This window comes from Etheostoma spectabile, chromosome 19, assembly GCF_008692095.1.
Source record: "Etheostoma spectabile isolate EspeVRDwgs_2016 chromosome 19, UIUC_Espe_1.0, whole genome shotgun sequence".
NCBI classification, from domain to species: domain Eukaryota; kingdom Metazoa; phylum Chordata; class Actinopteri; order Perciformes; family Percidae; genus Etheostoma; species Etheostoma spectabile.
The window spans coordinates 6,356,872-6,371,749 of record NC_045751.1 but is presented as its reverse complement, the minus strand read 5'-3'; the positions used below and the strand labels follow the sequence as shown (position 1 = coordinate 6,371,749).

At 41.9% G+C, this 14,878-nt stretch overlaps 1 protein-coding gene across 2 annotated transcripts in view; it reads left to right on the top strand.

Moving 5' to 3' along the window:
- frem1a (Fras1 related extracellular matrix 1a) overlaps positions 1-14,878 on the top strand; it is a 68,322-nt gene that overhangs the window by 37,443 nt on the left and 16,001 nt on the right. For both annotated transcript variants that reach the window (XM_032544662.1, XM_032544661.1), the window contains exons 21-33: positions 1,077-1,221; positions 1,306-1,447; positions 2,952-3,147; positions 3,318-3,582; positions 5,676-6,093; positions 7,509-7,710; positions 8,450-8,594; positions 8,681-8,810; positions 9,219-9,291; positions 13,435-13,584; positions 13,836-14,044; positions 14,135-14,182; positions 14,266-14,451. In XM_032544662.1, coding sequence (XP_032400553.1) covers positions 1,077-1,221; positions 1,306-1,447; positions 2,952-3,147; positions 3,318-3,582; positions 5,676-6,093; positions 7,509-7,710; positions 8,450-8,594; positions 8,681-8,810; positions 9,219-9,291; positions 13,435-13,584; positions 13,836-14,044; positions 14,135-14,182; positions 14,266-14,451 — 2,309 coding nt within the window. The remainder of the gene's footprint in view (positions 1-1,076; positions 1,222-1,305; positions 1,448-2,951; positions 3,148-3,317; positions 3,583-5,675; positions 6,094-7,508; positions 7,711-8,449; positions 8,595-8,680; positions 8,811-9,218; positions 9,292-13,434; positions 13,585-13,835; positions 14,045-14,134; positions 14,183-14,265; positions 14,452-14,878) is intronic.

The window sequence follows — 14,878 nt, the reverse complement described above, 5'->3', positions numbered from 1 at the left end:
CAAGGCCGATGATCAGGAGCCCCACCAACTAAATTCCAATTATCCAAGTGTCTTCAACGTCTTCCACAGTCAGAACGTCCAGGCAGACCGCTTGCCAATCCTCCCAGGAATCACGAGCGTAGCCTGCAGGGAATACAGACATACCCACAATACATACCCAGACATACCCCCAGTACCCACAGAATGCACCTGAACACACCTCCCTGTAAAACCAGCAAGCCAATGGGTGCAAAGATGGAAAATGAACAACTGCGTTGGTCTTAAAATAGCAAAGACATTTGCGTCAGGCTTTGCGCCGCACTGCGCCGGGTGCAAGAAAGGGCCCATAGCGTCAAATCCTAACAGAAGTTCAGGACACTTTACAGATAGAGTAGGTATAGACCACCCACAGAATTTACAGAGACCCAACAATTCCTCTAAAAGCAAGCATTTGGTGCGACAACCAGACAGAAACATCTGAAGGAACCTGGCTTTGGTGGGTGGCCATATGACGCGTATCATAAATACACTTTAATAGTTTCTTAACAGGACTGAGATCATCAGAGGAAAAGGAAATGCACAACTGTGTATCATCAGCATATCAATAGTAGGATATATTGTGTTTCTTTATAACAGCGGGAGCATGTACAGATTAAATACCAATGGCCCAAGGATTGAACCCTGTGGAACCCCAGAGAAGATTTTGTTCCTGCAGATTTAAAACCTATTGAAACCTGACAAACTCCTGTCCTTTAAGTAGGATGAGGATCACAAAAAACATTGTCCACATGTCCACCGCTCTTAGGATGTTGTAATGGGGATGACATCTAGTTCACCTGGTTGAGTGTGCACCCCTGAGTCTTTGGCAGCGGCCTGGCTTTGAATTCTGCCCTTTGCTGCATGTTTTCTCCCTTCTCTCTTTCCTGGCTTCAAGCTGTTCTATCAATTAAAGGCTGTTAAAGTGACAAAAAAAAATCGTCTTAAAAATGCTTGAATGGCAGGAAATTAAACTGAGCATGCAGGCATTTGAAGAAAAATCATACTCAATACTGCATATTTTTACGAGTCAAATAAATTGTTTGATCATTTGCTTTTAGGAATGGATCTAATGTACATGCACGATGACTCAGAGAATATGGAGGACAGTTTTACCATCCAGTTGACTGATGGCAGGCACCAAATCCAAAGACAGGTGATGGTTAAAGTGCTGCCAGTCAATGACGAGGAGCCTCGTGTCATCAGGTCAGACGAACATCTTCTCTAAAGTGAATCATCACATCTATGTGGGAAAGTGACTGAACATGATCTCGATCATCCGTCCTTCAGGAACAATGGAGTGGACGTGGAGCCAGGAGAAGCCAGGCTCATTTCCAGCGTTACACTATTTGCACAGGACAGTGATACTCCTTCTTCAGAGCTCAGCTACATATTTGATAGTGTTCCTACCCAAGGAATACTTCAGCTTAAGGTTGGTGCAGTGTCTTAAAATTTTAAAGAAACACACAGAATTTGATGATATTATGTTCTCTTTTAATTCAACTGTGTTAAGTGAGGGGAACACAGTGAACCATCCATCTGTGTCTAATGAATCATTAATGCTACTGCTTTGCTGCCATTGCAACCACCATGGTCAAGGGTTTTTACTTCAACTGTGAGAAAATGGTCAGTCCTAGACTCTGGGGTCCCTAGGTTTAAATAAACTCTGGACTAATACAGTATGGAAAGCAATGGATTGACATTTTCTAGTGATTTAATATTGAATATAAACATGTTGATTACCTGGGCACACTTGGAAATATAGATACTCTCAGTTAATAATAACCATCAAGTATTCAGCCAAGCCAAAGTATAAATAGTATTTTAGATTTGAAAATGTGTAAAAGGAAATCTTGGGGATCCAGATTGAATGGATCTGAAAGAATGGGCTCATTAAGTTTATAATAGTACCGTTATCTTTAACCCTTGTGTTGTCCTCGGTGTAAAATTAGACCCAAGTTTTAAAAAAAATAACATGGATACATGGAAAATTGAATAATTACTTTCATAAAATTTGGGCTTTTTTAATTCCGTTTTATAGCATTTGAACAATTTTTAAAAAAAATGGTTTCAAAACAGAATCCTGACTATACGTCGTCTGATCTTAACTATCAGGCAAAATCATTCATAATTTTGGCTCTTTTGTTTTTAAACAAAATAAATGGTATAATGTCATATAAATTAAATGGAAAAACAAGTTTGACAAAAACGTTTAAAAAAATGTCAAAAACATAGAAAACAAATCCCCAAATTTTGACCCGGAGGACAACAACTTCATATAAGTCAATGGGAAGACAAGCCAAGGGTTAAATACAGGTGCTTAATTTTGCCAGAGATACTGGATCATGAGCCAGTATAAGCTCAGTTATTTGTAATAAATAATAAATGTATGTTCTTCACCATATGATTACCTTGTGCACCACACCTTATCTTTTTGGATGTGTCGTTGTGTCTACATTTGGACATCTTACGTGTGAAGAAAGGCGAGATTCAGCCCTGTTGAATGAGAACATAACACTAAAATGTACATTGACTTTCATCCAAATCAAACAGAATTCCCTGGATATGACCATTGACAGAGATACTTGGGAAGTAGAAAACAGATACTGTATTTACTGTAGTCTACTTAAAGATTGTGTGAAGTTAGTTCCTTCATAGCTAAAAGGGGGCCATTAAGATATTTCATATTGTATAGTGATGAATAGATGACAACATGGTGTTATATCAACAACGGTTGAATGACTGTGTAATGTAAAATCAGTCACTTGTAAGGAATTATTACCAACTCTGCATTCAATTCGTTTTGGTTTTGAATGGTCAAATGTTGATCTGAAGAACTGGCTTGGACATGGATCGTTTCTGGGGGACAGTTATATGATATTTGTATCAGTCGTCACTGTAAACATGGGATGACGCTGAGGTGTTCCTTGTCTCAGGAAGGCCAAGATTGGGCGACACTGACAGCGGGGAGAAACTGCTCCCAGGAGATGGTGGACATGAACCTTCTGCGCTACGTCCATACAGGCCTGCACGGTGCTAAAACACATGACTTCTTTGTCTTCTACTTGTCGGATGGAAAGAATCAATCACCACGGCAGCACTTCCAGATCTCTATCAAAGATCTAGAAAAAGGTACAGGAATTCACTCTTCAGTAAACTCTTCAGTAGACATAGGTTTGGATGAACTTGTGATATGATTAACTGCCTGGACACATCATTTACCTTTCCCTCGGCCCAGTGTCAATTCACACTGATGGGGTCCAGGTGTTAACTTCAAATGTCTTCTCCGCTTTGAATTCCAGGAAATATCGCCATCTTTGTGAAGCCGGCAAACGTCAGCCGTGGAGATCGCGTGGTTCTCACCACAGATGTGCTGTTGGCCAACGATGGCACAGAAAAACCCGAGGAGCTTCTGTACATCATCACCCACCCTCCTGCTCACGGACACATAGAGTACATCAAACATCCCGGACTGGGCATCTCCACCTTCAGCCAGATGGACGTAGCAGCCAGCCTTGTGGCTTACGTGCATGACAACCGAGCCACCACGCCCACAGAAACCTTTCAGTGAGTCCATTGGTGGATGTACAGTAGACTAAGAATACAATGATAAATAAATCTTCCTCAACCGCTCACCCCTCTCATAACGTTGACATAATGCTAGCTTGGCTGAACTACCATTAGCATATACGCCTTAGGGGACCACTAAGGTCTATATAAAGAGACTTCAAATACAGTATTAGGGGACCACTAAGGTCTATATAAAGGAGCTTCAGATACAGTATTAGGACCACTATGGTCTATATAGACACTTCACATATAGTATAGGGCCCACTAAGGTCTATTAAAAGAGACTTCATATACAGTATTAGGGGACCACTAAGGTCTATATAAAAGAGACTTCATATACAGTATTAGGGACCACTAGGTCTATATAAAAGAGACTTCAGATACCAGTATTAAGGGACCACTAAGGTCTTTATAAAGAGACTTCAAATACGTATTAGGGCCACTAAGGTCTATATAAAAGACTTCAATACAGTATAGGGACCACTAAGGTCTATTTAAGAGACTTCAATACAGTATAAGGGACCACTAAGGTCTATATAAAAGACCTTCACATACAGTATTAGGGGACCACTAAGGTCTATATAAAAGAACTTCATATACATTATTAGGGGACCACTAAGGTCTATAAAAAGAGACTTCAGATACAGTATTAAGGGACCACTAAGGTCTATATAAAAGAGACTTCAGAACAGTATAAGGGACCACTAAGGTCTATATAAAAGACACTTCACTACAGTATTAGGGGACCACTAAGGCTATATAAAAGAACTTCAAATACAGTATTAGGGCCCACTAAGGTCTATTAAAAGAGACTTCAGATCACGTATTAAGGGACCACTGGGTCTATATAAAAGACACTTCACATATTATTAGGGGCCCACTAAGGTCTAATAAAAGACTTCATATACAGTATAGGGACCACTAAGGCCTATATAAAAAGACCTCAGATACAGTATTAGGGGACCACTAAGGCCTATATAAAAGACCTCAATACAGTATTAGGGACCACTAAGGCCTATATAAAAGACCTCAGATACAGTATTAGGGGACCACTAAGGCCTATATAAAAGACCTCAGATACAGTATTAGGGGACCACTAAGGCCTATATAAAAGACCTCAGATACAGTATTAGGGGACCACTAAGGTCTATATAAAAGCATCCAAAGAGCACCATATCATGGGACCTTTAAGGTTTCTAAATGGTTGCCCTTAAATTCCTTATAAGTTGTCTAGTCCAAAAGGTCCCGTCATAAGCTGTCCCAGGCGCGCTGATAGGTTTCAAACATTTTAAGATGTGCTTGTAGGTGGAGCTCCCTGTAGATGAGTGAGAGATGGGAACTGAACAGCATCTGACCAGAAAGCAACAGGAACAGTTTGCATGTTTCATTTGCTCCAGTTCCCCCATCTCTCCATTTTGTTATAATCTTGTAATCAGTATCTGGCCTGAGCTCAGTGTGTGGGTTGTGCACACTCACATCAACATGACAAAAGTGTTTGCTACCTTTTGTTCTTGCTACCCCCCCCCCCTCAGACCACAAACCAGTAACTTGAAAACAAGTAATGCCCAAACCAGATGGGAATAGACCACTGGGGCAAATATGATTTAAAAACACATGACTAACAACAGCTAGAGGCCTGTTTCATCAAATTTACAACATGTAAACTGTGATTTGCAAGTGCAATAGTTTCTACTTTTTTTACATATTTTACTAATTTAAACAAAGGGCATCCTTGACCCCCATTCATGAACATGCGAGAGCCCTGTTGGACTTGAAATTTTGACTGCACTGCTTGCAGATTGTTTTCGTAAAATGGATCCCTGAACACACAAACGCACACCCTAACTGAAACATCTCTAACCAAAGACTCTAACTCGACCATTTCCAAGGCTCGCACTCTCAGTATATGCAAACGTAATGCCACAAGATCCAAAAAATAGACTTCTCTCCAACCCAAAAACTGCTTTTTGCGATCTTTGTTCTCATGTCGGTTGCACGATTTTAAGACATCATTCTTTACTTTTATAACTTTTCTTTGAATTGGATCCTCACAGTGATCCCATTTGTTCAGACAGTCTGTCTTTTGGCAGGTTTGTTGTGAGTAACGGTAAAACCAGCCGAAATGGGAGCTTTGAGATTGCAGTGGAAATGGTGGATCGCCTCCTGCCGTCTCTGACCTCCAACAAAGGCCTCTCCGTTCCACAAGGCTCCTCCGTGATCCTGGGTCCCGACCGCCTGGTCATGTCCGACCCTGACACTCCACCCAGCGCCCTGACCTTTGTCCTCCTCCAGCCTCCACAGTATGGCAGGCTGCTTTTAGGTGGTGGAACACTAACTGCTGGCTCAAACTTCACCCAGAGAGACATCCAGGACATGGAGGTAACATATGAACATGACGGGGGGCCGTCGCAGATCGACCGATTTGCCTTTACGGCCTCTGACAGCACCAAACGGGGTTTCCTGCTGGACGGGCAGTTGCATACTGAACCTGTGTTCTTCACTATCCAGGTAGGTGATAACGAGTGTACAGGCTTTTTGGTTGTGCCACAACTCTCCAGCAGCCTCAGTTGATCACAGCTGATAGATGATGAGTTAAGAATATACCCTCGGGGGCAAGCTAGCTGGCTATGGAGAAACAGAGAGAGAGAGAGAGAGAGAGAGAGAGAGAGAGAGAGAGCGGGGTAAGTAATGAAATAAGATGGTACCCATTTTAAACAGTAACTTGAGACCATCTTGCGATGGGATAGACTTAGACTTAGAGACCTAGACTTCTCTTTATTAAGTCTATCCCATTGCCAGGGGACGACGTCAGGACAGGGGCGTTAAGTGGGGGTGCTCTTTTCTAACTTACAGCACCTTTGCTCGGACCCATAGACAATAAATATACTGGACCGAGCTTCCCGGCCTGGAAAGTGAGGCAAATGCTGAAGAGGCTTAGACCTGCATTCTATCTCCTTTCCAGGAGGGTGCTGGATCCAAAAAGAAGTCACTTTCTAAAGAAGTCTATAAGAAAGTGACCCTACTTTGAACTTGATTCATAACCTCAGTAAAGATTTTCATAATGAGTTTATTGGCTCAATTTCCAGTTTTAAGTCTTCTTTAATACAGCATGAGTTTCATTATGGAAATTATGAACCCATTTATTGCGCTGTATACGTTAAAATAGGGTGCTATCTGTGTTTAGTGCACTATTTTAGTCGCCTCAAATGGTATTATTCAGCATTTTGCCAACCAAGCTACCTTCTTTAGCGTTTAGCTTAGCACCATTGTAACCATAGACAACACCGGCATCCTCCCCGGCTCCACCCTTTTGCCCAAAAATGGTCACGTCCGGTTTCAAAAAACCAAGATGGCGACTGGCGAACTGTCAAACTCGGGGCTTCGAAACGGCAGTCCACCAACAGCTGGGTAACGACTGGGCTGTTACGTCCATTATTCTTTATTACAGTCTATGCCTTTATTGTGATCTCAGCTACACACCTGTAACAAACCAGACAGACATGTACACACCTAGTACAGCACTCAAAACTGCCTATGTGGTAGTTTCCGGTACAGTAGGTGTCCCCATGACCATGTTAAGCCATCGTGACACACAAACACACAAGGTGAAAACAACACCAGTTGTAAAAACCTTTTCGGCATGTGCTTTTATGTGTAGTTTCAATCAGCCAACAGCTCATTAAAACTCAGAAAACGCAAGTGCAAATTTTCAAATATGAGCTCCAGCTGTTGCCCGTTCCCATACTTTTACGTGATAAACGCCATGTTAGGGCATCAACCCCTATCAAACCTATACAGCATGTATTTGGGAATATTAGTGGAATATAGTCATTGGTTCTCCAGTCCAAACTACTTCCTTTTCAATGACGTTCTTGTTAAACAATCTCTATTTTCTTAACAAAACATACAGCATATACTTTCAGATCAAGCCTTTGGATAAGTCGTGTCCTGAGGTAGTGAAGCTGCTTCCCCTTTGGAAAGTGGAGCATCTCGGCGATGGACGACGCGGGATCTTCGTGTCATCTCTCGAGCTGAAGGCCCAAGACAGTGACAGCAGAGAAGAAGAGCTGATGTTCTGCATCGTTCGCCCCCCCTACTTTGGTTACCTAGAAAACATTACTACAGGTTGGGAAATCCAATTTATTTCCATCTTGACCCTCATGTTGTCCTCGGGTCAAATTGACAAATCTCTACTTTCAATAATTTTGGGGCGTCTTATTCAATTTTATAGCATTTTAAAACAAAGTGAAGTGATTTTGAAGTAGTGTTGAGTAAAGGTTGACATATTCCAGTCTGTGATTATCCATCAACATCCATTCCTTTAATTTTAGTCTCAATAATTCCTAATTTCTGCTTTTCTAACTCAAACATTAGGTATAATTTCCTATAAATGAGGTTTGTTGACCATAAATTCCAAAAATAACTGTGAACCTAAAGTTAATAAGTTGGTGTTACGTAGTGTTGAAAACACTCCTGGGCACTGGCAAGGTGCTCTTGAGCAAGGCACTGAACCCCCAACTGCTCGGGGCGCCTTTCCATGGGTAACCCCCCCCCCTACACACTGACATCTCTCCATTTAGTGCATGTATAGGTACTGAACATGTGTGTGTAATAACAACAGAGTGTAAATTGTAATTTCCCCTTATGGGACTAATTAAGGATACATTACATTACATTATTAAAACAGCAAAAAAGTGACAACAAGTTTCAAAAAGGGTTGAAAAAAGGGACAAAAACGGAAGAAAAAGTTCAAAAGCATCATTAAAAGTGTTCAATTTTGACGGGAAGACAACACAAGGGTTGATCATAGCTTAACTTACTCATTAGAATGAAAAAACAACAATCTTTGTTTTTGCTCTTGCAGGTGGGTTTGTACCCCAACGCTTCTCTCAGATAGAGCTGACCAGGAGGACCATTGCCTACATCATCAACCCAGACATGGAGTCCCTCTCAGACAGCCTGGAGTTCACGGTGTCGGATCCTTTAGGGAACACCGGGCCCTCTCACATGTAAGAAAACAACAAAGCATTGTCACCCTGATTTTTGTGATATCTTGAATTTCACGGTCTTCGCTGTGCTTTACCTTGCCTTGCAGACTTGAATTCAGCTGGTCCTCAGTGGACCTGTCTCAGTCGGAGTACTCTGTGTGCGAGGACCAGGGAGCCGTCTCAGTGGACATCCTCCGGACAGGGAACCTGGCCGAGTCTTCGTACGTCACTGTCCAGGTCTGGAAGTCGTTTGCCATTCAAACTGGGGAACTGCTCATAACTCACTACATAGTTTTGAAGCCTCGAGTTTGACAATTTGGCTGTCGCCGTCTTGGTTTTTGAATCTGGACGTGACGATTTTTGGGCGAAAGGGTGGAGCTTGGGAGGATGCCGGTGTTGTCTATGGTTACAGTGGTGCTAAGCTAAACGCTAAAGAAGGTAGCTTGGTTGGCAGAATGCTGGATAATACCCTTTAAGGCGACCAAAATATTGCACTAAACACAGATAGCGTTTACACACGTTTACAGCTATTTTAATGTGTACAGTGCAATAAATGGGTCCATAATTTACATCATGAACATTATGCTGCATTGAAACAGATTTTAGGACCTTTAGAGTTTTTTGTGTCGTGTGTCTTTATTGCAGGTAAAGGAGGTGACTGCAACAGCTGGAAAAGACTTTCTTACGAGTCCTTCTTCCCTCATTCAGTTTGATCCAGGTATGCGTTCCTGATGCATAAAGCATTTTTGCATTATGCTTTTTTAAATTAACCATATTTTTTGCAACCGGTCACCCTTCATGAGCGTCTGTGGGTTTTTGCAAATACTCAAACAGCGATGAGGTGATGTCATCTGACATGGTCTTAGCAATATAGCCCAATATTATGTTTTCAAATTTTTTCAATTCTTGAAAAATACTAGTTTTGGACATACAAGGTGACAAAATAAAGTTTTGGTTTGCTCATAATGGTTAGTACTACTCAGTCTGTATAATGACTATTGACAGTCTATTTATTTCAGATTTCCCTTTTTTTTTTAAAACCACAAGTTAGTAAATTCTATTTTTTTAGGATTATTTTAAAATGTCGTCCTTTGGGCAACAATTACTTTAGAACCATCCATAAATGTATGTATAAAGCTTTGCTTTTGATATTTGATATCTGATTTTTTTTTAAATGTTTAACCCTCATGTCGTCCTCCTATATCAATGTTCTTTTTAATTTCCCAAAATAACATGATCGATTCCACCCAACGCTCTTTGCCAAGTACGAATCTCTACTTTCATTAATTTTGGGGCGTCTTATTCAATTTTATAGCATTTGGAGAGAAAAATTGAAGTGATTTTGAAAAATTATTGATTAAAAGTTGACATATTCCAGTCTGTGATTATCCGTCAACATCCAATCCTTTAATTTTAGTCTCAATAATTCCTAATTTCGGCTTTTCTAACTCAAACATTTGGTATAAGTTCCTGTAAATGAGGTTTATTGAACATAAATTCCAAAAATAACTGTAAAACTAAAGTTAATAAGTTGGTGTTAAACGTCAAAAAAAGTGACAAACATTGAAAAAAGGGACAAAAGCGTAAGAAAAAGTTAAAAACACTGATTTAAAAGCATCAACAAAAGTGTTGATTTTCAATGACGGGAAGACAACACGAGGGTTAAGAATATTATCTTTGAGCATTTTAGGCCTTTAAAAAAAAAAAAAAGATTATTGGTTATTGGGGCAACTATCCACATACAGTATATGACTTACGGATATTAATTGGGAGGGTGTCATAAGTATTTTGGGCTTGGGGATTACAACATTTGAATGGAAAGCCTTTGCTACAATCATGGGGCGTGGAGTTTGAAGATGTGGGCATTTCTCAGACAAGGTCTATCAAAACTATTGAGTTCGGGAAATTATGGGAAGTGTGTAAGATCCAGGGCTTTTAGTGCTTGACATTTGAAAATGCAGCCTCTGCTGCTTTCATTTTTTAACTTTTTCTTTAGCTTGAAGGGTTTTTCTTAACCTTGGTCTTTATGCGTTTGTCATCCGTAGAGGGATTTTGCTTAGTTGCCATGGTGCCATATAGTTTTCGTTTTAAGCGGAACATACGAGTTAGGAAAGTAACCTTTCTCACTAAAACTGACACATTAAACATAGCAATTTGATCCATTGTCAAAATAAAATATTGATCAGTCCAGCTGAATAAATAACTACAAAATGCAGACCGAATCCCCATCATATGTGCTGGTTTGCATGGGAGGCACCTGGAGTTTTTAGCTTATAGTATTTCACCACAATCCACAGCCACCATTCCTGTTTTGAGGGATAACAAAAGTAACGTACCTCAAATGTGTACTCAAGTACAGCACTTGAGTAGATGCTCTTAGTTACATTTCATCACTGAAAGTATCAAACCGCCTTTAAAAAGGCAACAGAATACAGGAAACAGGCGTTGTGTACGGACCACAGGTTCCAAGTATGTTCATATTTTCATGATATCTAATTTTAACATTTGGTTACATATGGTCGCCATTTTCTCAGCGGTTCTTACCCGCCGGTTATCCATGGCAATCCTTGACTGCAATGTAGGAATTGTGTTACTACAACCAAAACCATAACCATAATTCACTTCAGTTTACAGCATAGTGGAAAATTAAAGCTACAAAACAGACACTAAATGAGACCTGCAACAACTGGAACAACCTTTGACACAACGCTGATGGACTCAAATGCACGACTTCAAAAACTCACTTTGCGCTCACTTTGAGGATCTAAACAATCCCAAAACTTAACTTATAAACAAAACCTGGTAACATGAAGTTCTGGCTAGAACCCTTGATGAAACTATCAGATGGACAGGACAAGACAAACTGGCACAAGACAAAGAGAGACAAGGACTATTTATAAAAGAAGTAGTGGAAAACAGCTGAAACCAATCAGGGGCCGGGTAGACAATCCCACACAAAGGGAGAAAGGCAAGGTAAAGTGGGAAAGTGAATACAAAATAAAACAGGAAGTGCGCAACAACACTAGACATGAGTGACAACTCTTAACAAACTCGATGAGCCATAAGAGAACCCCCCCCATCCCCCCATCCAAGAACCGTAACCCTCCCAGTTCACCCAGTCCACCAAGAACTACACCCCGTGGCCACGACGGCGGACAGCCAGGAGCTTCCCGACGGCATACACGTGACTACTGTTGACGAGCCAAAGGGGCGGAGGGGGAGCATAGGCGGGAACCAGATTGCTGTCTATGACATCTGACATCTGGTTGAGTCGACCTTCAATGATCTGGGAAGGCGTAGACGCACAGAAACTGGAAATCTTCGAAAAGCAGGCAGCCAGCGTCAGGATGGTTGTGGTCTTTCGAAGGTATAACGTCCATGCAGATGTGGGACCATGGCCGTTGAGGAAACGGCAGTGGGTGAAGAAGACCCATTTGGGCCCGTGTTGAGGTCAGGCACATACTGGACCGGCCGCCACGTACTCAGAGACATGGCCGCCAGAACCGCTGCTTGATCACGTACATGGTTTGCTTAACTCCTGGATGGCACGTGAGCATGGAGGTGTGAGCCAAGTGGATTACCTCAGGTGCATAGTGACACAGGAACAAACAAACGGTTATGTGGACGCCCGCTAGGTGCTGGAGTAATAGCATTAGCCTGCTTTACGTCGGATTCTATCTGCCATGAAACTGCACCCACCACACTGTTCAGTGGAAGGATTGTTTCTTCATGCAGTATCATAAAGGCGTGACATAACATCTGGTTTTGCATTTTGGGAGCCTGGTCGACAAGTTAAACCTGTTGGAGAACAGGGTCCATCTAGCCTGACATGAATTGAATCCAGCAGCAGGTGGTGTATCCGAAAGTAGAGGCCCCAGGTGAGTGAGGACTTGGTGTAGTTGATGTGTCAGGTGGTTTATTTGAGTGGTGACTTAGGTTTGGATCTCCTCCTGATGCTCAGTGAGGTCCTTTACGCCACGGCTGGTTGAGCCCAGCTGGGACTCGTGCTGGTTGATCTTGGTACCCTGTGCGGTTTGGAGTTTCTTCGGGTCGTCTGAGTCAAACAACAAAATGCGCTCACTTCAAGGATGCAACAATGTCACAAAACAACATCTTATTTATTAATATTGATTGATTTCAATATTAATTGATCCAACACCAAAGATTCTTTTGTACTTTAAAATAATGTTTCCAAAATCATTTCAGTGGTACATTAACGCCTTAGAATGAGACATAAGAATAATGGTAATGGAAATGGTAACGAACAGTTCCCCTCCCAACCTGTAGGGGGAACAAAGAGGAAAAGAGCTTTGGTGCCTACAGTAAAGGTGCTGGTTGACAAGTAGCTAATGCTAATGCTAATGTAATTCTTGGTGGGTAACATAAGATTACAACATCGTCAAACGCGCTCAGTTGTTTCTAGTATGATTGTTTTGACCATGGTTCACAGCTCTGGGATAACCCAGGAATTAATCCGTAACATTACCTGTACAGATGGACGACTAATCTAATGGTAATTTAGCTAGCTAGCTAGCTAGCACAACCCTGTCTTCTGCCTCGGTCTCCTGGTGCTACAAGGCTTCAATCAGATGAGAGCCGACAACAGCCCCGGGGACACATCCTTTCTCTGGGAGCTGAAGGGGTGCGTCGTGATTCTGGGGACAGGGGAGACAAGGACTATTTATACAAGTTAGGTAGGGGAAAACCGGTGAATCCAATCGGGTGGAAATGAACACAATGGGAGGAAGTCAGGGTCTGAAACGAGAGGGAAAGTGAATACGAAGTAAAACAGGAAGTGCACAACCAGACTTGATGAGACATAACACCTACTCTTGTAAATGAGATGTTTCCGTCTACGTAGGAGTAGCAAAGAGAAGCTGGAGAAGTGAGATCATTCAGGATCACCTGGAGGAGGCGGAGGAGACGTTTGAAGTGCTGCTGGTCTCCCCTCAAGGCACAGTGATCGGCAGCAACAACAAGGCTCGGGTCACCATCAAAGACTCAGGAAGAGGTAACAGTACACCCCCGCTGTATAGTTTTAAGATCTTATGAGATACTTTGCAAGGTTGCTTTAGCACTTCCCATTATCCATTTTTACATGGCTACATATTTAAAGGGATTTGACTGCATGCAATGTCCTGCAAACCCATACCACCACAGTATAGTTTTGTTGTAACAAGTCATAGTTTAATTAAGTCTAAAAGTCTGAGAGTTGGGATTTGCCCAAAGACGCAAACATGACTGAAACTCAAAACACCACAGGACAGCACAGCCGGGACCAGGATCAGGAGGCCCCTGTTCTTGGTGGAAAAGAGATTCGTTCAGACGCATACCCCCAGCATGGATCCATTCAACTAGAGAAACTGCCCCTCGGGACCGAATCTGTAATCTGGACCCGCGGAGACAGCATCTCTAGGCCGGGAGCAGATGTCACAAAAAGGAAACTCAAAGTTATGGACAACCCAAAGTCTGTAAGTACCTTAGTAAGTAAGACATTTTCCTATGTGGCCGTGGCTTTAAACAAGCAGCTAAAAATAAACTGTAACTGTTTGGTCTTTCAGATTGCACCTTCATCCGTTTTTCACAACGGGACAGACATTGTTTACACGGTAAGCAGCAGCCGCTAATACTTACTGATGGAAGCTTTTCAAAGCCAGAACTGTCAATATTTCTGTTGTCTCTTTAACTCCAGTATCACGGCATCATGCAAATGCAAGTACAGGACGACACCTCCACGTTGAGGAAGGGCAGAAGGGCAAACATCCGTGTGGTCGGCAGGGGAACGCAGCAGCAGGTGTCAACGGTGCTTACTAAGTCAAAGTCAGATCCTCAAAAAAAGAGCTCAAAACCTCAAAAAACTGAGCCGAATAGAGGACGCGTGAGTACAAATTTCGCTGGTCCTCTTTGGATTCTTGGAAAATGTGTGTTATGTTGTGTTGTCAGCAAAGAGGAACTCTCTTTTGCCAGGATATCTCATGGAGTTGCTTGATAAGTTGACTAACTGACATTTTTCATCACTTCGTTCCTTTAGCTTGATGGTTGAAAGGGCTGGATTCTTCTGTTTTGCCCATACCAACCAGGACCAACCTAACCCTAACCCTAACCCTAACCCTAACCCTTCACACCAACAACATTTTCAGTTCATAAAGATGTTGCTAGGAACATTAACATGTTGATTTAAGAGTTACGGCTTTGTAACTATTGCTTGAATCGCATCCATTTTTGTGCTCGTTTTCAAGCTTTGGGGTTGATTTTTTTTCTTCTATTTTTGTTATTTCCACTAACCCCAACCGGCCCGTCAGACA